General features: G+C 45.5%; 1 protein-coding gene across 2 annotated transcripts in view; it reads right to left on the reverse strand.

Moving 5' to 3' along the window:
• Positions 1-5,780: 5,780 nt before the first annotated feature.
• The window catches only part of LOC8029628, a 39,570-nt gene continuing 19,196 nt past the window's right edge, over positions 5,781-26,154 (reverse strand). The window contains exons 4-6 of one of the 2 annotated variants that reach the window (XM_040211400.2): positions 25,227-25,389; positions 20,609-23,534; positions 5,781-7,448 (exon numbers count right to left, since the gene is read on the reverse strand). In XM_040211400.2, coding sequence (XP_040067334.2) covers positions 7,246-7,448; positions 20,609-23,534; positions 25,227-25,389 — 3,292 coding nt within the window. In that variant the 3' untranslated portion in view covers positions 5,781-7,245. Of the gene's footprint in view, positions 7,454-20,608; positions 23,535-25,226; positions 25,390-26,154 lie in introns of both variants that reach the window. The other variant, XM_042288058.1, reaches the window with a different exon arrangement.

A 26,154-nucleotide genomic window follows, 5' to 3' on the forward strand; every position in this document is an offset into this window, starting at 1 on the left:
AGAACTTGAATAACCCTCTTCCTTTTGCTTCTTAATTGAAAACAATATTGTTGAAAGTAACCCCACGAAAGTAACGGATTAATTTGTGGGGTAACGGTCACTTACTTTCATAGAAGGGTAATTGTACTTGTAATAAATTGCAATTTAGCCTTGACTAATTGTAAATGTAATTCCTTACTATTTTTCAGTAACGCGTACAAGTCTGCCGCAAAGTGACGTGTAAGGGTGGTTTAGGTGGGTTAGCATTTTTGTAATGAGCCGCCGCAGACGGTCGCCCCGAAGCGGCGTGAACGGGAGGGCTGGTTCGGTGAGCACGCGCCTCAGAGACACACGCGCGACGAGATGTCCCTACAGCGTGCATTTCGCATAACGAGTGACGATGAAAAGTTAATTAGTGCCGACAAAACGTGTCTACAAAACGTGTATCAACGAAAAGGTCTCCATAAAACGTGTTTTCGCAAAACGCCGGGAAAATAAGAAAATCAGTACTCTACCTGCAGTACTCACATGATTATAGACAGCTAATGGCAGGCGACTGCTGCTAGAATTTCGGGGAAATTATTCTCCCGGCTGCTAGGAAATGGACACTGCCTAATTCTAGAGGTCATCCGGAAGGGAATGGTCAATTGTTGCAGAGGAATAGGTTGCAGCGCACTTAGGATGAAAATACCGAACTTGAAATATGTTATCCGAAATATTTATTTATTTATTTATTTATTTATTTATTTATTTCAAAATACTGCCAATCCCGGAAGGGATTATTGCAGGCATTGGTACATAATAAAAAGATACATGTGAGGCACTTAACAACGAATGAACAACACTTCTCGTCATTTAAAACATCCAATAATTACGAAAAAAGTTCATCTTCGACTGCATTGATAAATGATTCAACAGTGCCGTGACTGAACACGTGTGGATCAAGGCTATTCCAGATTCTAATGGCAGAGGGAAAAAATGAGTGTTTAAAAGTGTTATTATGAAACGAGTAGTCAACAAGTGTATGGCTGTGCTTGTGTCTAGTCGGTCTTGTGTTAGACAATTGAACGTACTTGGATGAGTCAATCTTAAAGGCGCCTTGTAAAAGAAGGTAGAGAAATTTCAGACGATTTAATGTTGCGCGGTCAGTAATGGTCTGTAAACCTGCTCTTTTCAGAAGCTCTGTGGGGGAGTCAGAACGACCATACTTGTGGTAAACAAACCTAATTGCCTTTCTCTGAAGGCTTTCAAGTGTGTTTATGTTTATATTCGTGTGAGGGAACCAAGCAATATTTGCGTATTCAAGCACTGGACGTATAAGGGTTTTATATGCTAGGAGTTTTGTTTCACAAGACGAACATTTTAAGGTTTTCTTCAGAAGGAATAATTTCGTGAGAGCTTTATTAAATACATATTTAACATGTGCGTTCCAGTTAAGATCAGATGTTATCAAGACTCCTAGGTACTTATACTCGGTGACTCTATGCAAGGGTTCATCTTTAAGGCTATATTGAAGCTGGGAGACATTCTTTTTCTTTCTCGTGAAACTCATGGAGACTGTTTTTTCTTTGTTAATCACCATTTGCCAGTCATCGCACCAGTCGGAAATCTTTTTAAGAGATTTGTTTAGTAGGATGTGATCGTCTTGGTTCTTAATTTCTTGATATATGATACAATCGTCAGCGAATAATCTTATGTTAACATCAATGCCATCGGCTATGTCATTTATGAAAAGAAGAAATAAAAATGGAGCTAAAACGGAACCTTGTGGGACGCCGGATACTACAGCAACTGGTCGCCTACTTTGTCCCTCGTGATAAACAAATTGGAAACGATTTTTTAAGTAGTCTTCAATCCATGCAATTATCGGTCCTTCGCCCATAACATGTTTAAGTTTTATTATCACTTTGTCGTGGGAAACGCGATCAAACGCTTTCGAGAGATCCAAGAACACTGCATCTACCTGACTTCTGTTGTTTATGCACATCGTGAAATCGTGAAGAATCTCAATTAGCTGTGTAACGGTCGATAGTCCACTTCTAAAACCATGCTGATGTGGGAATAAGATATTGGTATTTTCTACAAATGATGTCATGACTTTGAGAATAATATGCTCGAGAAGTTTGCAGCAGGTGCAAGTAAGTGATATGGGCCTAAAATTTGAGGCTAGAGTCTTATCGCCAGATTTATGTATAGGGATTACTTTCGCAACTTTCCATTCGGCGGGTACCGAAGAAAGGAAGAGACACTTGTTAAAAATTAACACTAAATACTTGCTAACCCATTCAGCGTATCTTTTAAGAACCATATTCGGAATTTCGTCAGGACCGTTACCTTTTTTGGTGTCTAAATTGAGTAAAAGTGCAAATATGCCTGGTTCCGTAACTATTAGGCTTCCAAGTTTTTAAGCAGTGTTGCATTGCGGTAAAGTTAAACCGTCATTGCCATCATCAGCTGTAAATACCGACTTAAAGTAATTGTTAAATTCATCTGCCATTTTTTGTTCCTCTATGGAGCTCATACAATTCATTTGAGACTTTTTTGGGTTAAAGTGGTTCCAAAATTTCCGAGGTGACGTTTTCATGAACTCGTGGAGGGTCACGTTATAGTACTTATGTTTGGCTTCTTTAATTTTTAATTTAAGAAGTTTAGAGTGCTCTGAAATCTTTGCTTTGTAGTCGGTGTTATCCTGGATGGAGTGTATTTTAGATGACTTCCTTAGCCGCTTGAGTTTGCGTTTCAGGTGGATAATTTCTCGCGTGATCCATGGGTTGTGCTTTCTTGTTATTTTTTGTTTTTTTGGGATGAACTGTGTAACACAGTGCGTGATAATTGATTTAAACTCGTTCCATATGTCGTCAATACTGACATCTATCTCGTCACAAAGTTCACGGAAATCATAAAATCTATGAGCAAGGTACTTAATATACACGCGTCATCGGCACTGTTGAAATCAAGTACAGTTTTGATGGTACCATATGAGAACCTAGATGTTCGTATAGGTATGGTGCATATAACTGCTTTATGGTCGGATATGCCCGTTACTACTTCAACACCGACTTGGCTCTGGGGGAAGTGGTCACTAAGAAATACAAGGTCAAGCAGACTGCTGGACGTTCCCTGCACCCGTGTTGGCTCTCTGACGATTTGTGACAGATTAAACGCAAATAAAATGTGTAATATTGCATCGGAGGTAACAGTGCCAAGTTGTAGCGAATTCCAGTTTACCTCAGGTATATTAAAATCGCCAGCCATAATAATCCTTTGATTTTTAATGTGTTGTTGCATGTAATCATATAAGTTGTACAGACACTTGTGGTCGGAGTTTGGAGGCCGATAAACGACACCTACAACAACAGAATAATAATCGAATGACACTTTGCGCCATAAAGATTCAACATCTTTCACATCAGGCATATGTTCGTAGGGGATCCCTCGTTTTAGAAGTATTGCTACTCCGCCACCTCTAGTCGTTCTGTCTTTTCTCAGAATAATGTAATTTGGTGGGACAATTTCGCTATCAAGTATTAAGGGATCGATGTAACCACGTTTCTGTGATTGTAACTATGTGTGGATTAAATTCTAAGAGAAAGGACTCCAAGGAATATGCTTTATTTTGAAAACTCCTTGCATTTATATTACGACTCTAAGGTTTGATGGCAGATATATGTCGACACGGGCACTGCGGAAAAGACACACAAACTAAAAAACGAAAAGAAAGGGTTTAATGAAGATTCAACACGATATTGCAGAAGCAGTCATTTGCCGAACCGCATCATATGCATTCCTTGCACTTTTTTTAAGAAATCGCTTGTGGCCGATATACGACTTTTCAAACACAGGAAGCCTTGGTGCGCTCGAATACGTTGTCGCGGACGAAATCTACGGCAGCCCCGCTGGTCGCAGCACAACACAAAAGGAACTAGGCCGGGAAACAAACATTTCGGGATAGGAAAGAGCTACTCCGTCATCCGTGAAACCTTTACCAAATGATCACGCTCCTGCCGTTACCCGCGCCTAGAGAGTGGAGTCAACGGATAGAAAAAGACACCGGTTGATTAGTCCGGCGACTGCGCACCTTCTTCCATGATTTAAGCTTAGGGAGAAATAAAAAGAGAGGAGTAGGAAAAGAGCAGCTTCTTCAAGGCCAATTGTCACTTATATGCTATTGAAGGTTCGACCCAAAGTTAGCAATGCAGTGGACGCTATCTATGGCCATCGCCTTCAGGCATGTGCCGTGCTCTGCCTTATCTCTAGCTTAGAGACTGTAGTCACGTGATCCCACACGGAGACCCGATTGGCCTAAAACAAGCATAGCATCTACTTTGCTGTCAATACGGAGTGAACAGGACAGCTTCATACTTCCAAAGAAACTGCCCAACCCAAAAGGGACACCAAAAATGGGAAGTTTGAAGATACTATGTTTTACGCCGTTTGTTCGCATTGTAATATAAAATGAAGAATTAATCGCGACTATGTTGACTTACCGCGTTCGCTATTCTAAAATTTGAGCGTGGGACTCTCGGGCAGCGTTAGCTTGCTCATGATGCAGAACGCTGCTTTATCGTTGAGAATCCTTTGCCGTGCGAACGCGAAAACGTTCTGGTGTTCGGCTTGCCCTCCACATCACCGCCTGTCAGCAACCGCCCGCGCAGCATCGCCAACCTTTTTGGCGCCTGTTGGCAGTCTACGAGCGCCGGCATTTCATTGTCGTGACTTGAATACCAGCATTTTGCTCACTCTAGTACACCGAGCATCACTGACGTCAATCGCTACGATAGCGTCAAAAGCGTCAAGGCGCTGCCCGCCATCCGCCAACAACCACAGTGCTAACAACAAAACCAGCGCTCTGCAGATCTACGTCGCCATGTTAACTTCTCTCTTCTAGTACGCGTGGTTTGATTTCGAACGATTCCGCTTCGGTTTTAACCGAAGCTATTAGCTTTCGTGCGCACAGAAATAATTATCCTAGCACATATTTAAAACATTTCTGAGACAATCCTAATTCTAATCAATATATAAAAGCTGTCATGTTTGGGGTCCACCAAAACAAAAAGCCCTAAAAGATCCAACCTTATCCGATCCAAGCTCAAGCTGATCGGGGAGCGTGGATAGCGTGGCGGTGTACTAAGCTGGGTGCACTAATACACCTAGAGGTTTTTAAGGGAGAGGAGGATGCTCATTGTCGGTGTACAAGTACACTGGCTGGGTAACGGAGGGTACATCTTCAAGGAAAAGGGTGCATGTGCGCCTGATGCACCCGACTACACCCTTTTTTTTAAAGTGCGACTTCTTCAAATGTCTTGCTTTCACTTTCATATAATGCATGGTTAGATTCCCTTCGAGGTGACACAAATTGAATTAAATGTAATCCTGCGCTGACTACGCACCCAAACTTCTTACCTTGCTGAATGCCACCTATTCCACCCACCAATGGACTCTTAACAAACGACAGCGCAAACTGCTGGTAAGTGGTTAGTGACAAGTAATTATTGCAGCTTACATTAAGCCATCACACTCCTTTGAACTAATATTGTTATATATAAAGAAAACTTCACAAACATTATAACGTTAGAATGAGCTGAATAAAATGAATCAGCTACTGTAATAAACACCTAGCCCCACGCGTGTTCTGGACAGACATTCACCAAAATAAAAACGTATGCATACGCGGCTCTTCAGGAACTTCAAGGGAATGTTTCCGTTAGGCATTGTGATATCCCAACAGATGGATGTGGTCTTTCGTGCAACCGAAACACTAGTAAATGTGCACTATACAGTGACTCAGACAAGAATGGGGGTTCTCCTGGATAAAAATAACGACTTTAATAGTACATACAAAGAACAACAAATTCGGACACTTCACTTTCATTATTTTGATGTGAGACCTGTGACGCACGATGCCACTGGCACTGCTGCTAAACGTGTGCTTTCAGTCCTTGCTGAGTTTTCGTAGTGTAAAAACACTTTTGTTCCGTCGCCTCATAATACATAATACTGTTCAAACCAGGGGCTGGATAGAAAACGCGTACTAAATGAGAGCTGTAATATAACGGCATCTCTTTCCAGCTTCTTTTGATATAGACGGCTGCTCACATCAATGTACATGATGTGACAGACACTTTTATTTTGAAGATTCTGCCATTTTTATGCGCTCCGATTTGCATGATAATTTTCTTGTCAAGACTTTCTTGTCAAGAAAAGATGCGTTTGTTCACAGAAAACACACGCCTCTTTTGTTCTCTGTGCTATTGCCAGCTTATGCAACTCCCAATCACGAAGTTCTCGATTCCAACCATAAGTATATGCTAGTCCACTTTAGACCATCCTAATTTACCTCAGAATGCCCGCTTCCTCATGGCCACACTTCCGCAGACCTCCGCATTGTCAATGTCTCTAAAGACAGGGTATCCTTTGCTCAAGGCAATGAGGTAAGCTCCGTTAAACACGAAGTGTGAAAGCAATGCACATTCTGTGTAAAACGGCATTTGTTGTAGCTCTTTCTTTAAGAAAAAAGTGATATGATGTTTTGCTCTGGTGCAGAAATAGTTTCATGTGGTTTCTCTTCTTGAGACTTGGCACAAACTTGTCAGTGCTTCAAAGTCGATCTTCATTAGTACCACAAATATTTTATTACTTTCGTCTTCAATATCAGAAAATGTGGGGTTGTATGGTTCGGAGAGCTCCGAAAACGTACTTGTGCGTGATTTTATATCTAATGCTCATGAATGACGATTCTTATTCTCGCTTAGTTTTATTTTTCCCCATCTGTACATTTGCCGGAAGGCAACGAAACCATCCTGCTACCTTATTGTGTATTTGACCACACCGAAGGAAAGCACTTCCATGCGGTCAAAAATTTAAAGCATCTTAAAAAAAAAAAAAAAACTTTGCAGGGCCCAGCCGGAACCCAAGCCTTACTTCAACCTATGGTGTTATTTGCAACTGCAACTACTGAGGTTTGTTTTCGTGGTATAAAATTGACAAGCTGCACCCTCAAACATTTGAAACTTATTTTCTTTTTGTGTCATTAATCTGCACAAAAATGTTTCCTCCTTGCCGAACTGTTCCTCTGTTCACTGTGACTTCGATATATATCGCTAAAATTTGTATCTTTTCCCTTCAGCAATGGGCATCAAATATTAGTTTCGATTCACACTTCTTGATGCTGCAGAATCTTTCTAACCTCCGCACCTCCGTCACGCTCGTTGTCTTGCAGCGGATGAGCGCTTGCAGACCGCGAGAGCTTAGTTCTTTTGTGGCTATCTAGTAGAAGTCCAGAAGCCTGCAGCACAAAAGGCCAGCACAGCCCACTTCGTCTTCAGGCTGTCTCGGTCGCAGCTCGTGTCCGTGCTGCTGATGCCAGCGCTGGACGTGCCTGCTGAGTCCCGGCATGGGCGGCTGCCGACGCACGGGAGGACTCTGCGGGGGACTGCGGCCTGGTGCTGAGCGGCTTCTGGCGCTGACTCCTGCACTAGAGCAAGGCACTGCTAAGAAACCACGCCCGCTGAACCAAAGCGCTAATCTTGGTAAACTATCGCATAAGATATGAACGTATTTGAAAACAAGGGTATCTAAATAGAGTTTGTCATCTGTTCACTGATAATTTAGTATCATAACGCATGTTGTAGAGCTTTGCACCTGATAGTCTCCTCTTCCTTTATTATCTTTAAAGTGATTTTTGTTTTGTTCCTTGTAAATTAAAGCTACAAAAATGTACTTCATGTATTTTAATTTATATGTCAAGACTGTGCTCTCGTCGTTTTGCGGTGTAGTGTTTCAAAAGTTTGACAGAGGGTTGGATACGTGCATCGAAGTAGTCTTGTAGTGGCGACTGATTGCACCAAGCAGCGTGTCATGCTGTCAGGTGTTGCGATCCTGGCAGATGATCGTAGTAACATTATCAACACTAGAAAAGACGAATGAACTCAAATTCACAAATAAATTTATATATTACACGGAGTTTTTCTAGGATGTACACTTTTTTTTTTTAAAAGCCGTGAAAGCTACACTTATGCGGTTTATCTAGGTGAGCTATACGGCCAGGTGGACACAGTACACGGGGCTAATCATAACGATCCGTTGGCTACTGATGTAAAATTTGTTAATGAACTCTTTAATTAGTGACAATAGACCTATATTCCCGACTAGAAATTTGGTGAGCGTCATTCAAAACCACCAAAGTAATAACTTTTAGACGCACTTTGCACGCGTGGGGAGCGTAGCAGTGTGCTAAAGGCTCTGCTTTACTCCAACGTTGAGCACAGCAAATGTAGTGAAGCACAGAACGCGGGCCTTTGATTGACCGGCGACCAGGAAATCGATATCTGCGATCAATCAGTATCTCTGTGCGCTGCGCTACGCCGCGTTTGCTACGCTCGACGTCGGAGTATCACAGAGCCTTAAATGTACCACTGGTTCAACAGGCACAAGGCTGGGGCTATAAGAGACGGAAAAATCGCGCGGGCGCCTTATTGCACTACTGCACTCTGTGCATGAGCGTCTACTTACCGGCAGAACACTCAAAGAGTCAATGTTTCCGATCAACGAAATCAGCTTAGCGAATTATGGGGTGAAACATCCATTTAGACCTCAAAATTAAGTCTGCGCTGTGGTACTACGCAATGCAATTGAGCGTCATGCTTGCATTGCGTAATGCCACCGCGCATACTTAATTTTGAGGTCTAAATAGATGTTCCGCCTCATCCGCTGAGCTGATTTCGTAGATAACAGAGGTTGGTTCTTCGAGTGTTTTTGCGGGTAAGGAGACGCGCAGGCAATTCTTAAAGTGTAGCCTTGCTCCAGCTGCACGAGTGGTAACTTTAGCGCAGAACTGCGCTTCTTAAGTGCTCAGATCGAGTCTTCCTGAAAAGTACTGATTTGGTGGTTTTCGATGACGCTCAGCAAGTTTTGGATTGAAACCATATGCATATGTTTACTACTTAAAAGGTTCATTGACAAATTCTACTTAATTAGCCGACTGATCGTTACAATTAGCCACTTACACTATGTCTCCCTGGCCGTATAACCCATCTGCACAAACCACATAACCCTATTGGAAAAACGTACAAGAAACAAACCTGCTGCTTGTACAGTCCTGGTATGACACCACCATAATTTATTGTTATTATACATGCAGCTAGTTTGGTTTTGCGTTCTCCATAACTGGAGATACCGGCACCGCTATGGCTCCGGGTCTGTCTATACTGGCAGCCGGTTTGCTCGCCGATATGACTCGGTATGGCTGGTATGATTTTGCGTCCGATGACGTAGGCGACCGCCATCTTTCCAACGAAACGCCTATACCACAAGACCACCGGTATAACTAAACCATACATGCAGAAAGACGACCGCCATCTTCCAACAAAAACGTCCATCGTTTACCACCGGTATCGTTACATACATCATACATGTCGAAAAATAACATAAGCCGCGTTTACATGAATGCGACTTAGTCGCATTGAATCCAGTTGCCGCATTCAATATGCGGTCATGTAAACGGCATAATGCGCAAAGCGCATCGCATTAAAGTCGCTAGACAGAGGTGGATCGAGATGGCGAGTGCGCATTCATTCAGCCCATGTAAACGAAGATCGCATCGCATTTTGGAACGGGGAGGATTATCGGAAGGCGCTCGCTGCGGGAGCGAGTGAACAGCTGAGAACATGGTGGCGGCCAACCTCGTCGGCGGCGCGGAGAGCGGTCCCGCAATTTTTTTTCCCGAGAACAAACGCAAGCTTTTATTGCGATCATAAGTAAGCGGAATTTAGCGGAGCTGCTCGGTGAGGGCGGCCCCGTCCAAACCTTTGCGAAGTACGACTTGCGCGTCCGAAGGGGTCACAAAGGCTTCGGTGCAAGCACGCATGACACCGAGAGCTCCGATCACTGTAGAGCACTGCATGGTTGCGCAGAACGAGCAGCTCCTACCTCGCTGCCGTTCCTGGCTGCGCAAGAGCCTCTCGGACTCGGGGTCTGGTCGCGATCGGCGAGGTCTGGCGCGGCGAAACGTGGAGGCTTCCTCAAAGCGTGCACACACACGTCGCCTCTCGTTCAGAGTGGACCGGCGGCCCGGACTGGAGTCCTAAACGCCTTGGTTTTGATGCTTCTTCCGTCTCCCAACTTCTTCCACAGCACCGAAGACAGCGGGCGCGATCTTTACGTTCACTGAATGCGTCGAAAGGCCTCCACGTGCGATGCACCGGAAAACGTGGTGCGGCTGGTGCCGGAACGGAACTGACGGAACTGCATAACTTCGAGCTTTGAGTCAACGTGCACGGCAACAAACCGATCGTGACACTAAGCCGCGGATACCGCATCGCCGGTCGACAGGGGCAAATGGCCCGTTGCTCGTATCGTGGGCCGTGACTCGTACTCGGCCAACTCGGCGTCTTTTCGTGGCCCCTCGCGTCGTCGCAACCAACCGCAAACATACCAGCCCGCGACCGTGGCCGATGTCGGAGAAAAGCGAAACCGAAACGTAAAGCTTCCGCCCAGTGGCTTCCGCTGCCGCGCCTTTTCTAACTTCCCGGCCAGTCCCGGTTTACACACTTCCGGTCGTCGCGGAGATGGCGACGCAGCCAGACGTAGCGGTTTTGGCGCTGGCTCCTTCTGCGTTTTACGGGACAGATGTTTTACGGTCCGTTTCTACTGCGTCTCTGGCTCTCAACTCGACGACGCCTCTCATGGTTCAACCAGGCGTGGTCAGCCGGGGTCAGCACAGCGCGGCCGGCTCAACTCGTCCGATCGCCGGACCGCAGGCGACTTCTGATTTCGGCCGTTAGGCCTAGGATCCGAAGGACTGTTTCCGTGAAGCGGTAAGCGAATCTCGTCCCGTTTTCGTTCTACTTTTAAATTACGTTAGGTGCGCTACAGTGTAAGCATGCGTGCCAAGTGTTCGTGACAATTTTGAACTAGAATAATTGTGCTTCATTGCGGTTTGTCATTTACGAAAAAGTAAATCGAGCAATGAACGAGGAGCCATGCTTGAAAACGATGTATGTATGTACGATGTTAACTTCTACCTGGGCGGCTTAAAAAAAAAGTCAAGACTGGTTACGGTTGGATGCGAGGCTGGTCCCAATGCAATGGTAACCACTTAGAGCACCTTTCTGAACAGCATGTAAGCAATATAGCGATCAACGAGACGAGCGACGACGAGAAGCTACGAGTGCCGGCGCCGAGCGACGAAGATTTCTCACTCTCGCTGCTTGCGCCGCTCGGTTCCTGGGCTTCTAGAAAACGTCGCTCATCACCTTGATCGCTCGCACCAATCGCTTTCATAATGTGTGTCTCGTCGCGCAGCTGACTACCGTGTTTATTCAAATATATGTCGACCTTTTTTTTTTCTTTTCTTTTATTTATTTTTTTTTTTTTCGGAAATCGTGACTAAAGAATTTCGACCTACATTCGCGACCAAATTTTGCGACCGTACCGGAGGCATGAAGCTATCGAGTCACCGAGCCGGCGTTGCCGTAGAGCTGCGCCGCTTCTTGTTTCCAAAAGCTTTTGTTAAACAACCGAAAACAACAGCGGTGGCCGATGCCGCTATCGCGCGCACCTCTTGGGGCATTGGATTTCGCCATCGCACCTCTAGCGTTCCCCTTGCTGGGCAATGGGGAAGGAGAGGAACGCGATGCGCCATGCACTTTGTCCTCCATCCTCGCAAACGCGCACAAAAAAAGAAAAAAAGAAAGATGTTACTTTTGTTAGTTGCTTGAGGCGGCTCGGCTCGCGTGTTGCTCATGGCGACACGGCGGCTTTGTTTGCGTCTTTGTAGTTTGTCTTCCGTCGCTTCGCACCTTCTTTCGTTTCTTGTCGTCATTTTACAACGGTGTCAGTGAAGTATTGTGGCGGATTTGCGAGGATGTCTACCAAGCTGTGAAGTGATGTAAATAAAGGTTTCTTTCTTTTGCCCAAAATTTCCCCTGTTCTTAAAAATAAAAAAAAAGTCGACCTATATTTGAATTTTTTTCTTTTTTTTTTTTTTTTTTTATTCTCGGTGGGTCCAACAAATAGAGTTCGACCTATTTTCGAGTAAATACGGTAACTTTAATTTTTATTTTGGGTTACGTCGGACGTAACTCGAATGCTTGACAGTTACGTTGGGCGTAACTTAAATTTTTATTTCGGGTTCCGTCGGACGTAACGTTAGACACTGCGTTACACTTAAGAAAAATAGGGGCTGATGGTTCATCATATAAACCAACCATTTGTGTTTAAATAAAGCGAGTCACTGGCCTAAAAAAAATACTGCTGTCCTATAGGAATGTAGCGCTTCAGATAAATTTGTTAATTTTTGCTTTTAGTCTCTGCCCCACCAGATACAACATCTGGCCTAAAGCAGTGTTCCAGATCTCCTTCCAAGACCTCAGGCGGGTCGTCATTCAATCCAGGAGGCGGCGGCGTCTCATGGGCGTGTTGCTGGTGCTTCTTACTGGATGGTGCTACCGAGGGAAAAGTGGTCGTGCTTGGGAAAGGCAAGTATGGCCGCCGTAAGTATAGATATTGTTTTTACCTTTGCTCGGACCCACCTTTAAGAAATGCACAGTTCGCATGTGTGCATCTCTCAATGCTTCTACAGTCGGCTGTTAATATTTGGAGTGCTCCAACTCTGTCAGCGCTAGTTTCTCTAGATTATGCAAATGGGATGCAACACTAAACCACATATGCTCTCGCAACAAACAGTGCTCTGCTGAAGCACGCACTGTGGAATCTACTCTGGCTTTATAATGCAGCACAAAATAGTTGACGCCAAGTATAGCTACTTTTGTGACTCCGTTTTACCAAAAGCTCTGCCGAAATAAACTTGCCACCTTATAGGTAGTGCAAAAGAACCTCGCGTGCCTAACCTGGAGAAGGGCATTTTTTTCATAGGTCAATTTTTTCTTAAACCAATACCTTCAGCCTCCTTGAAATGTTAACATCATGTGACACTCAGAAGAACAGTAAACCCCTTAATGTTGGCGAACCTTTACTTTTCGCGGCCTTTAATTTTGCGGAATTCAGTGACTGCGATTATGTCCTCTGTGACCGATTCGAGAAGAAATAGGGGCCACCAAGATAAGGGGGTTTTACTGTCCATGGAGGAGAGAGGAAGTCACCTTTGTTTGTATGCAAGAGTAAAACCAACAACAACAATCATGGTGCCGACACTTTGTGAGCCTATCTGTGTCTATTGAATGATATCAATTTTGTTTTTGTTCGTTAAAAATTGTTGCCTGTCCACTGTGGGATGTCGTCTTCAACACGAGCAGTGGTTTTCCTCTGAAGCAGGCAGCAAGGACGCGTGCCGCAGCACTACATAGTTTATTTGCAGGTGGTACCGCAGTTTGAAGGATGGTTCGCACAATATGGGGGAATCGCAATTCAATGTTCTACCTCGGGCGTAGACAAGATTTGCTCATTCTAAATCATTTTGTCTACAAATCGGGAACTTGCAACGAATGTACCCGCATGGTTGGAAGGGCCAGACAAGCCTTGCGAGCGCTTCGTTTTCTAGCCTCTCAGTCCTGAACCTACTCACGCACCACATGTGTAGATGTTCCGGTACGTGGGAGCACTTATTCGGAAAATGGTGAATGGCAACTGTTGTTATCTTTAAGGTGGACTGCATATTTGCAGTACTTTTCCTCACTTAAAAATATGTCTTACTAAAAATATGTAGTATAGCCGATGACAAAAAGAGAATGGCTGGGCGTCCTCCAGCACATGCTTGTGCTTTTCACCCCGCTTTAGACAGATGTGCTCGCTCCAGGCTCATCAGGCGCTGAAACGTCATCGAAGGTAGCAGACGGGCTGGAGGTCGAACAACGGAGACTTCTCCCTGCCTTTCTGATGGTGTCAGTGAGCATGTACTTCTATTATCTAACTTAGCTCAACCTGCACAGAGCTGAGTAGAATAGGCTTGGCAAGTGCCCTTATTGCATATGCATTTGTACAGCTGAGGCACTTTCTAAATCAAGAACATTGTGTACCTTACCTTCAAAAACACATCATTTTGGGGGTGCAAAAGGAATTCTAAGGCATATTTTTGTTTGTATTGTCCTATTACGCATCGACTCCTTCAACTTAATGCGGAGTCGACCCAGCCTCTTGAAAAATTTAATGCTTGCCAGGTAATTGTTTTGCATTTAGTTGATATATCAGTATTCAGTTAGGTATCCCAAGTCATTAGTCGTTGAGGTGGAGTCTCTCTGTAAGTCAGTCATGTTTAACAGTCATAGAAATGCTTGTCAAATAATGGCACTGTCGAGGACATGTATTCAGCTCGAACAATCGCTGGGCACAAGCTGGTCGTGTGGTTACAGGCAGCAAACATCCCGGTTGGAACGTCCTATTTCGCAATGTAGCTGCAGACTAAATGAGGGCCCCACTCATAAACGTCTATACTTTTAGTCTCTTTAAGCTGGACCACTTTTGAAACTACAAGCCTTTGCAGCAAAAACAGCATGACGCATGATTATAAGCTCGACGTACCATGGCGTCCAACTAGGTCACATGGCTTGCTTTGTGCACTGAATTTGCAAGGATGGCTTGAAGCTTCTGTCGTGGTTAACTTTAAGCTGAGATAGTTTAAAATAATGCTCTCAGTTTTTAGTGTTGCCCGGCATGGTTAACAAGTTGGTGATATAGCGCTGCATTGAAAAGTCTGTGCATTCATGACTGTATCACCTTATGAATGCAAGCTACCTATTAAACTCTTCGTTTTTCAGAGAAATGAAATGCACTTTGCTTCCAATTGCACCCGCTTCTGTAACTTCATGGTATGAAGCACCTTATGGCTGCAAGCTCTGACCGATCTTGTTCTACGTGGTCTGCACAGGCCCATATGAGGGAGTCACTCCGAGAGCCTCACCAGAGTTTCCTGCCCGTGGTCGTTCTAAATGTTTTTGTTGTAGGTATGCATCCTTTCTGTCTTTCCCTTAATTGTACTCAAACGTCTTCTTTTCATTGTCGCCGATTTGCCTCAAAATTGGTTAAGCACACAAATGCACGCTGTACAACTGTATTGTACATATTTTTTCCAAGGTAACTTTTCTTTGCCAAAGTTAGATTTTTTTATGAAGGTTAGTCTTTTTTGTTTTTATTTTCAAATTTATGTGAGTTTCCATGGGCAACACTAAGACGTTATGCCAGAAGCAAGGACAAGTTCACTGCTCTAATTTGTTCTCAACTGATTGCAAGAAATTTCGTTAATGTCGTGAAACCTCCTTCCAGCGCTTGCTTTGCAGCATAAAAAAAAATTATACATAGGACATACTCTGTTTCTCAAACTGCTTGCTCATTCTGCAGGTCTGCCTGCCATAGATGTCCTGCTACTGGAGAGCAGGCGAATTCAATTGCTGGTTTTGCCATTGCTTTTTTTTTTAGACGTTGTCTTAGTAGTTTTTGTAAATTTGGAGATTTTCCTAAAAAGCAAGCCGGGAAGAATATTTAGTTTAGTTAGGAAGCTGAAAATAATGATTTAGTACCCCTTTGTCACTAAAATAGATACTGTGTGCCGCTGTTAGTGTCAAGCCGAGATCCACGCTTTTTTGGCATTTTGCTCAGAGTGGTACCCATTCTGATTCGTTAGCCTCTTGGTGTGCCAACTAAACTCTTTGTATACAGACACCTGCCCTCTGCTGGTACACTCTACCCTCATGTTCAGCCAGTGTATGAACCGGAGTTGTATCCACAGTCGACACTCGCTGAGCACGAGGGTAGGAAAATCTTTCCATTGCAGCAGAGCCATATATGGGGAGAGTCTGGCAGTCTATGATTTCGCTGCCGTAACGTCTCCCTTCCGAGTGAGCTGATCAGCCCGCGGCACAGAGCAAGAGGTGTGAGCGCATGCGCGTGAACTCTAGGCTGCTCCCAGCTGAGCGGGGAGGCCCGCCATTTTCATTCATTCGCCCGGCATGGGATCGATATTCAAATTTCGGTTCTTTCCTTTTATTTGGCAGGCTCTGGCAATAAAATGATATAGTGTTATTCCTCGGTGGCTTAAAAACCTAAAGAAAGAAGTTCCTCCATGTTTGAACGCACTTTTATTTAGGCAAAAAAAATAAATAAGCCCGTAGCAGACGACACGTAGCCTCAACAGTGCTCCGTGCAGACAGCTTTGCGTCAAAATGGTGGTCGTCTCCTCTTTGTTTCTCTGCTGCCTTCTCTCTCCCTCCTTCGGCGTTTTCCTCCCTTTCCTCCTCTCCGGCGCCTTCGTTGCCACACCCGCTGGCTAAACTCTCCCACTATACGGCTTTGCATTGCAGTAGTAGTTTTATTTGTAGTCTTTACAGTTGAATGTGAATATTTGACAGAAGTCTCAGGTTGGGGCGAAAGGGGGTTAAATGAATGCATTTGATCATTCACCTAAATTCGGTACCCATCATTTTAACGCCTACGTAGCTTTGTCCTGGGGGGTGACTATGACTAAAATAAGAGGATCTATGTGCTGATCACGAAAGAATATGCTAGCCATTCTAATGTAGCTCTGCCAAGTACTTGATTGTGATTTGTTTTTATTTTCAGCTACTTGGGTGCCTCAAGATCTGGAGATCCTAGTGGCCACAAGCTTGGACTCAATCTTTTTCTGTGGTCTGGGCAGGACCATGGGGGAGGTAATCCCAGCAACAAGAGCATCGCAGTATCTCCCTGGCTGTGACTTTCGGTCTGCGTCACGACAGGGAAGTCCTCGTGCCACCAGGTGTTAGGTATGCCACTTGAAATAAGCATTTTTCTTACCTATTAATAGAACAGCAAAAGCACTACTAAGCCTAAAATGAAAAAAAAAAAACATATTCAAATCTTGGGTTGGATGAAATTCCAATTACAAAAAGGAGTCTGCAGACATGATTAACATGTGAACTTAAAGCCCGCGGATGTAGGTTCGACGGTGTCACAGAAATAACTTCCCGCAGATCTCCTTGCTCGTGCTATACCCAAACAAATTCTTAAAATAATCATTGTGTTTCGTTGGTGTCATCAATCTTATGTCCCTACCACACTCACCAGTCGGGACATGTGAAATATAAAAAAACAGGAACTTGCACATTGTCAGCTCTGCAAAGATTTATATAGTAAACAGAGCATAGCACGTTCAGCTTAAGAAAAAAATTCAGTGCAGGCCTATATTCATGGTTCACATATGTGTAATTGCTCTTTATAATGAAGTGAAAACTGCTTAAGTTGTGGCCCACTACAGGCTTTCTATTAGTGTTAAAAAGTGCGGTAGAAAATATGATTGCGCTTGGAAGACGGGGACATATGAAGGACAGACACAACAGAGCGCTAACTTTCAACTGATTTAATTCAAGAACCTCAGCGTAGAAACGGACTGTGTCACCGCACCACATCTCAACCAATCCGTGGCCCTGCCACGGACCGCAAGTACGCCAAATCCTTATCCGCCAAGTCAATTGACGCCACACTGACACAACTTGTGCCGGAACTATTTATAGTGTCAGCCTCCATAATCTCGCTAACAGTCCTATCTTTGTGCCTCTCAAGAACAATAGACAAAACAAATAATGGTTTGCACCCGCAGTCATGACAGTGACACGACAGATCATGACTGCGAGTGCAAACCATCTGAGCCACTGACTCATACATGACTATGTGGCAAACATTAATTTTCATGTGGATTATAGTTTACAAGGTCTAGTCTGCATTGACTTATTGCATTCATGCTGAAACTGGGAGGTGTTCTCTGGGTATGAATAAAGAGATAAACATTTCTTGAAATCAAAACATTTGAGAACGGACAAAAGGAAGGATCTGAGAACGGTATCTTAGATTCTCTTCTTTTTCTTACAGTATCTCTAATGTTCACTTTATTTCACCTGATGCATTTAGTTTTTAGCGCAGCTCTTAGCACCCGTTTCCGCGTTTTGCGGCGTCGCTGTCGGCGTAACCACCCAACTAAACTTGGCAGGAAATTGAATTAATGTTGTGGTCATGTGACGTTAATATTTCCGCTAAGTCTAGCTGAGAAACTGAATTTTTTTATGGCTGACGTGACACGGTCATGCGACGTCATTTTCCCTGCTACTTTTAGCGGAAAAACTGCATTTGTGTTGAGGTCATGTGACATCAATTTCTGCGCTAAATTTAGTGGGAAACTTAACCAGCTAAATTTAGTGGGGAAATTTTCCCGCTAAATTCAGGGAAGTTTCCTGCTAAATGGGAGGGAGCAGAAGAGGAGGAGGGGAGGGGGAGGAGGGGCATACCTTCCCATCCTCCTCTTCAAGATCTGTGCTCTAATTTCACGTTACAGAGAATTGTAAACGTCTCATATTTCATCTCATGTTTATTCAACTTTTATATTGCAGGTGCGCTCGCAGCACAAATCTGGGTTGTGCTGATCCTCTACGCACAAGTTAGGAACTCCTGAGTGGCAAGAGTGGGAGTTTGGTCTGACAGCTCAAGGGACACCATTGTTCAGTATTGAATTTTTAATAATCTTCTTTTAAGCAAAGTTAAGCTTTGCTGCATGCAGTTCTTGTAAAAATAAATACCTGCAACCAAATTTACCAGGTCACGACATTTCGCCTCTGCTCTTAGTGGTCCTGGTGAGCCTCGGATAAGAGCTTACTGGTGTGCAAACACCATGCTTGTTTGAAACCACTCACTGATGTAGAGACTCGCTGACATCCAGCATTCCAATGAAACGCTGGATGTCCACAAGTCTTTCTTGAACAATGCAAGCGGGGAAGGAACCATACAATCGTATCGTATTGGGGGACATTCTACAGTTTTTTTTCAATGTTTTACAGATTTTTTTTAAAAAAGCCGTAAAAGCTACATTTACGCAGTCTGTGCACGTGAGTTATATGGCCAGGGCGGCATAGTATAAAAGGCTAATTTGTAATGATCCGTCGGCTTATTACAGAGATGTGCCAGACTTCTTTCAGAAAACTAGATGGAGGTTCATTCTAGCGTAGTTTTATCCCGCGAATCTGAATGTCCCGTTCGTTTTCCTCAAAGATATAACTAAACGTGAGAAAACACAAAAAACATCCCACCAACAGTGACATCGTAAGAAGACCTTTCGGCCGCCAAGCGTGTGTCGCTTAAGGGCCGCGCGTCCAATCGCAAGTTTTCTAGGTATATTCTCCGGCACTGGCACCAGTCGTGACACATTTTTCTGCCCTTTTAAAAAATAGCATGTGCGTGCATAGCTTTGATAGGCGCTGAAGATGCGTGAACAAAGATTTTGAAAGCTGCTGTTGTGACGTCGCTCTCTAGGGAGGTGCTTTCACAGCGCTTTAAAAATGACTATGCAGCCTTGATTAATTAAATTAGCAAATAATTTTGATATTTGAGATTCTGGAGGTCGAATGAAGGAGACTTAAAAGTGTTTTCTCAAATACAAAACTGCTTCAGCCTCTCTCTAAGTATAGTATGTTCGTGAAATTTTTAATAAGTGAAAATAGACCCATGGTTCCAATTAGAAACCTGCTAAGCATCATCAAAACACACTAAATCAATTTTCTTTGTAAAGATATAAGACGAGTAGCATTTTATGGCGTTATAAAAAAATGGTCAATTTGGACGCATTTCCAGACTTCGGTTTCTTACCAGAGCACATCTTTGCACCTGCGGTCCAGCTGCCCGGTGACCGCAGTGCGAAGCCGCCCCCTCGCCTCCCTCGTAGGATGAAGGGAAGCAAGGCGCATGTGTGTTGCGTGTCTATGCCCCTGGGGAACAGGACCGTGGGCGCAGAGATGAGCTCTGATAAGAAACTGAAACCTAGAAACTCGTCCAAATAAAGCTTCTTACAGAATGCATAAAACGCTACCCCTGAATTATATCCTTTTAAAAAGACTTGATTTTGTGGTTTTCAATGACTCAGCAAGTTTCTAATTGAAACCATATTTTCATTTTCACTAATTAAAAAGTTGATTAACAAATTGTATTTAATTATCTGACTGATCGTTACGACTAGGTCCCTATACTACGTACGCCTGGCCGTATAACTCGCCTGCACAAACCGCATTAATATAGCTTTCACGACCTTTCTAAACATATATGTAAAGCTTAAAACTAAATCGCCCTGTACAACAGTGAAAAGGCGAAACCAACACGCTGGAGCCATATGGCTCCACCATGCTGGTATCGCCTTTTTGCTGGTATAGGATGTCCCATATTACGTTATGCATGTATGGTTCCGTCTGCCTACATGGTTCCGCCTATATCCACTACGCTGGTATAGGATGTCCCATAATACGACACGCTTGTATGGTTCCGCCCACCTGTATCGTTCCGCCTTATTCCACTATACTGGAGCCGCCTTTTTCGCTTGTATAGGATGTCCCATATTACGGTTACGCTTGTATGAGCCTTTTCCGTCATCTTTCCATCATCGAGATTTTCCAATAGGGAAGTGCAGCTTTCACAGCTTTTTTTTTTTCATGTTATATTCTTAGAAAAAGAAAACACCCTGTTTTATTTTCATAAAGAAGTATTGAATGTGCCTAAATACCTCTTTTTTTGTGGCGCCACAACGCTCAGTAGTTCTTCTTTCTCGTGGTTCAGTGCTCGCAATCCCTCATGCTAGGTGCATTAGCTCTAGAGCTTCAAGCACTCGATAATTGACCCTCTTACGAAGCTGCAGGTCAAGGTTCCAGAGACTTCAAGAAACAAACCTTACCTTGCACGCCTTTGCGAGACCCCTTGCGTCCCCTGCAGTCCTTGTGGCCTTTTTCACTGCCCGAATCTTGGCTGGAGGACGCGGGCGTGCTGTCCCTCATGATGATGCTCTCGTAGCCACTGCTGGTTCCGGAACACTGTACCACCTGGATCGTTTTCATAACGCCCTTAAAGCTGCTTGAGTCGCTGCTTCCATGACCGCTGCTGGATTCCCGCACTGTCGGCCTGGCTTGAGTGACAGTCGCATAAGGGGACGGCAAAGCGTCCGGTTCCAAGGTCTTGGCTCTCTGGATGTCGTTAGGTTTTGTGTCCGCACAACACGGAGTGCTTGGAGTAGAAACACTGCGGTACAATGGATTGTCGCTGCTTTCGCCGTTGTTAGGCGCTGCGGTTGTCTTATGCCCCTTGCGATTTTTTGTCTCGCAGTGCTTGCCATTTGCGCATGGTCCCTTCGTAATTACGGGAGGCCTCGCGTTCTTCGCACCGGACCGGCTACGCGTTGGACTACAGCATCCAGTGAGCGTACCACAGGAACTGCTCGTGGGGCTGGCTATTGCGCGCGCAACAGGCTGAATGTGCGATTTCAGGTTGGCAGGCGCCGCTGGAACGGAATTATTACTCGCTGTTTTCCGGGAAAGCTTTGGACTGGATACAACCGCTCGTTTGGGCGACGAGTGTTCTGACTTTGGATGCTGATTTGGGCTACCGCGGGAGGTACTAACCATCCTGTTCAGCCTCATGCTGGGCTTTTCCGTTAAGCCCGGAGCGTGGTCCTCTTTTTGACACGTCTTCGCGCCTTCTTCGTCGGGTCCTTCTCTGCTTAGCCGCCTCTGCTGTCTGACAGAGGAACAGACAGCGGGCGAAACACAGTCCCCCGAAGCGTCTACGGAAGAATCCGAAAAGCCGTCGGGGTACAAGAGGACCTTTTGACTCGTTACAACGGCTGGTGTTTCGGCGCAAGCTATGTTGGCGTTTCCGAGTGAAAACCGCCTCTGTGGCTGCACGTCTATCACAGCTGGCTCGAGTTTGTTGGGGAACACTCCAAAGTCCTTCGCCAAGAGGTCCAACTTGTCGGAGTAGGACTGAAATAGTGCGTCGCCATGAGGTGAGAGTTTTGGAGGAGACAGCTCCTGGCTGCCCATCAACGAAGTGTTGGACTTCTGAATGCTGTTGTAAAACGCTTCCAGTTTGAGGCCGTTCATCGGCTTTATGTTTAGCCGCTGGATGTCGTACTTGTCTAAGTCAAACTCAGCAGGCTCACTTTTTGTACTGGTGACATCTGCGCAGTCGCTTCCATCCGTTGAACCGTCATTATCGTCACAGAACGAATTCCGCAACGGTCTCTGTTTCCGATTGGGCAAGCTTCCATAACGCCCTGCAGTAGGACTGGAAGCCCCACTGCGCATCACGAGGAGTGAGGGAATTCCTTCATTGTTGTTGTCAAAATAAGGCGACGTCAGCTTTCTGAGCCTTGCAATCCGCTCCAGTTTCTCAGCAAGCACATCTCCCTTCACGGCCGTGCTAAGGTCGTCACCGTAAAGTCTTCTGCGCCGTTCCTTCCGGCGCTGCAATAGCGTCCCTTGCAAGAGTCTCCAGGTGAGTCCCCCGTAGACGTGTCCCAAGAAGTCAGTGTCGTCTCCGACGCCAACGCGGTTCAGGTCCACGCTTACGGACCTGGAGTCTGTGAAGGACGATGGCAGATTAAGCCCGTCATCACTGAGAACCCTGAGAGGATGACTTCCCTGACTTCCGCCGTTGGAGCTGCCTTGATCTACCTCGGGCAACGGATTCTCGTCACCTGCCGATGGCCAGCCACATGTGGCAGCCAGGATCTCCTCTTCCGTAACCTGAAGACAAGAGTCTTGCATCTGCACAGATTCCAGCTGCTCCTCTTCGGATGAAACCATGTGCACATCTTGTTTCTTCTCCTGAACCGAAGAAGCCTTGTTTCCTTCGAGGTTGTGACGACTGGCCTGAGATGATCCCGCTCCTTTAACGTGTTTCGTGCTTTGCTTGTCCTCTGTGCGAGCAACAGACTCCCTGCCACATAACCTCTCTGGAGAGTTCTTTCTTTTGTGCTCCTGGTGCGCCCTTGCTTTTCTGTGCTCTGGCGTTGAATTAGCACTCGATTCGGCGTCCGCTTGAGGTACTTTGCCAGATTTCGAACTCCTCAGCTTTTTGCTACCTCCGGGACTCTGCACGTAGCGGGAATGTTCGTGCACCCAACGCTCCACCATGTTCTTTTTGTGATCGTCCATGTAACCATACAGAGCAGTCGCGGCCGCTGCCGCCGCCGCGGGTCCATCCACCCACTGTTCTTTCTGGAGCTGCTGCAGAGTCCTAGAGTCGAAACGTGGCTTCGAGAACCGCGGGCCGTCGATCCAGAGCTCGTCACTCGTTCGTTTCTCATTGCTGACGGTTTCTTTAGCTGCGTCCTTGGCGGGACTTCGATGCACCTTCTTCAAAGAGTTATGCTGGCTCGTTTTATGCGGACTCTCGTTAACGGTAGGTGAGGAACTGTTGTCTTGCCGCACGGCCTTGGGGCTAGCTACGCTCTCCGCTTTACCAGCTGCTGATGAACTTGGTCGGCTCGTAGTGGTTCCAACGGTGCCGTTACAGCTCCGCGCCGGAGAGTCGGGGGTCTTTGAGAGGATAGTCCGGGCGGGCGAGTTATGTGGCGTGGGTGCCGAAAGCACAGCATGCAGCGATGATGGGCCTCCCACCGGTGGACCTTCGTTGTCGGTGAAGTCTTGGTGTCGTCCCACATAGATGACCGTGTCGCAGGATTGTTCGCTGCTGGATGTGTACTCAGGGTCCGAGCTGCCAGATCGGGGACCGCCGTCCTCGTTGAGCGCGTGAGTGCGCATGAAGGGGCGGCAAACTCCTTCAACGCCGTCGCCACAGGCACCGCTGGCTGCGGACGCGTACTGCGAAGAGACAAGGAAGAACGTGGCTTATTTTAGCAGCGGTCTCGTAGATTCGTCGTATTTAGTTACATACGATAACTCGCTGTATGTGGTGGCGGTGGCTGGCTTATCGCAAAGCGTGGAGATGACGATCGCCATTTGTAGGTCAGTTTTCAAGGGTCTCAAGACCCCTTATCATCTCGTGGAAAGTAGACTCGTTAATTAGGTTAAAATAAGTTATTAATTTTTTAGTATAAACCAAGCTCAGCATGTAGATCTAAACGCAATCCCAGAAATAATAAATTTTGAGAATTGTTTTATTTTGTAATTTTCAGTGTAGTGACATACCCAAATTGTTTGAGTGGACGTTCGGTAAATTAAATTTTCATTTTGTCTACGCTAATCGTACCTCTGAGAGCTTAATGAAGTGTATGGCCAGTTTCAAAGTTCCTGTTGGGTACCGTACTTAATGTAACATAGGAACATAAATATGACCACGGAAAACTATTTCTGAATAGAAAGAGGAAAATATTAGCTGCGTCCTAAGCTATTTTTGTCTAGAATCATACTGAATTGATCACTAGGAGCTTGTCAGTCAATTAATACTATTTATAATCCGCTCGAGCAAGAAGTTATTCGCTGTAAAAACAGAGGCAGTCGAATCCCTTTCAACAGAAATCAAGATCGCTTTTTTTTTAAGACGCGAATGGCAATAATTTGTTTATAAATTCTGATCTATGGCTAGATTCTGGGCCCTTATCTGTAGAAGGCAGAATTAAAGAAAAAAAAAAAAAAAAAAAAAACAAGCCGGGCCATTTCGTTAGATGGATTATATTTTTGCCTTCAATGAATTCCTATTACAAGGAACTACAATGTGATTTTTCAGCATGAACCATGAATTCCGGTACTAAAACGTTATGTTCATGGGCAAATGTGAAATATCGCAAATAAATACTACAAATCAAGAAGGGTAAAGGGAAGTGAGAAATTCCCCAGTGGAGTACCAGAACTTCTGGTACCCCACAGGCGTAGGGCTACAGGAAACTCTTCTGGTCCAGAAGAGTTTCCTGTAACCCTGCGCCAACTATGAGCTGAGACCTTTTCGTCAGTCACATCGAGTAACATCAACAAGAAGATTCTAAAAAAAAAGAATAAAGAATTGATGAACATGACCTATTATACGGAGATAGGAGGGGATGAGACCATGCAGTGGCGTCAGAGTCCCAAGCTCTGATTGGAAGGATTAGGAGGTAGACGGAAAAGATGGCTGTCTGCGTCTCTACACTGTCTTTCTCCAATAAAAGCGAACAAGAGCGTCGTTTGCTCCTTGCGCAGTGTCTCGTCTTCGAACGCCGAGCGCTGGCGTTCAGCGTTAGGCCGCGTTCGAAGACTGAGTAGAAACGAAAGCGGCTAGTTTTGCGTCTTAACCCCCTAGCCTTCCAATCGGAGCTCGGCAATCTGGCGCCCCGCGCGTCCTCATCTCCTCCTCTCCTTCAGTTTCTCCCAATGTAAGTTACTTCAAAAGGGTGGAAAAACAACGAACGTAAAAAAAAATGACTTCCGCAGTGAAACCAGAAAAAAAGGGCGACTACAAGGAACTGTACCAGCACATCTGTAGGATATGGTTTGCAAATACTTGTAATTTAATGCGTAATTCTTAAACTCCGCTGCTCGGTATGCTGGCACGCTTTAATGAGCGGCACAAGGTCGCACCTTGAGCTTCTTCCTGCGCATCCGATGCACCCTCGACGCGAGCTGCACCGTGGCCAGGGTCTCCGCATAGCTGGACGGCAGCGGCGAGACGTGCGCAATCATGGCGGCCCTGCACGTAACACTGCCCAGGGCCTCCTTCAACAGCTGCGTCACCTTGGACTCCCTGGAAGGCAAAAAAAAAATTATGTACACCTTTTTTTTTTTTTTTTTAAACCGCCGTACGGAGGCGCCGTTGGCAATTTACGTCCCCGCGAACTTCCGGCCAAATGAGAGGACAAACAACCACCACCATAGCACCGCTCCTTAGTACGTTCGTCAAAGATTTGATGAGCCCAGGTGGTTAGCTAAATGAGCGTTTAGCGAAAGACTTCTTGGAGTGTTTTAGGGTGCAGCTTTTAGGCGCCCGTTTACGGCTTGAGCAACGTCGCCGTCGGCGTGGCCCTCGGCGTCGGCGTAACCGCCCGTTGCATTATGGGAAACGACCCATAATGCAACGCGCGGGTCTCACTCGTGACCCACGCGTTACATTATGGGACGTTTCCCGTAATGCAACGCGCCGGACCCTTGTGACGTCACGAGGGTTCCGCGCGTTCCATTATGGGAAACGTCCCATGATGCAACGCGCGGGTCTCGAGTTATGGGACAACTCCCATAACGACGTCACCGTGACGTCACGAGTGACGTCACTAGGATCCCGCGCGTCGTATCATGGGACGTTTCCATCGTTCCTCCTCCTCCCTCCTCCCCCTCCTCCCTCCTTCCCCTCCTCCCTACTTCTGCACCTCTCCTCCTCTTTTCTCATTCTCCCTCCTCCTCCTCCCTCCTCCTCCTCTCTCCTCCTCCTCCCGTCCGTACCCTCCCCACCCCTCTTCCTTCTCAAGAGATGCGCTCTAATTCGGCATTAGAGGGAGTTGTAAACGTCTTTCAT

Source organism: Ixodes scapularis, unplaced genomic scaffold (assembly GCF_016920785.2).
Source record: "Ixodes scapularis isolate PalLabHiFi unplaced genomic scaffold, ASM1692078v2 PGA_scaffold10__122_contigs__length_95168666, whole genome shotgun sequence".
Taxonomy (NCBI): Eukaryota; Metazoa; Arthropoda; class Arachnida; order Ixodida; family Ixodidae; genus Ixodes; species Ixodes scapularis.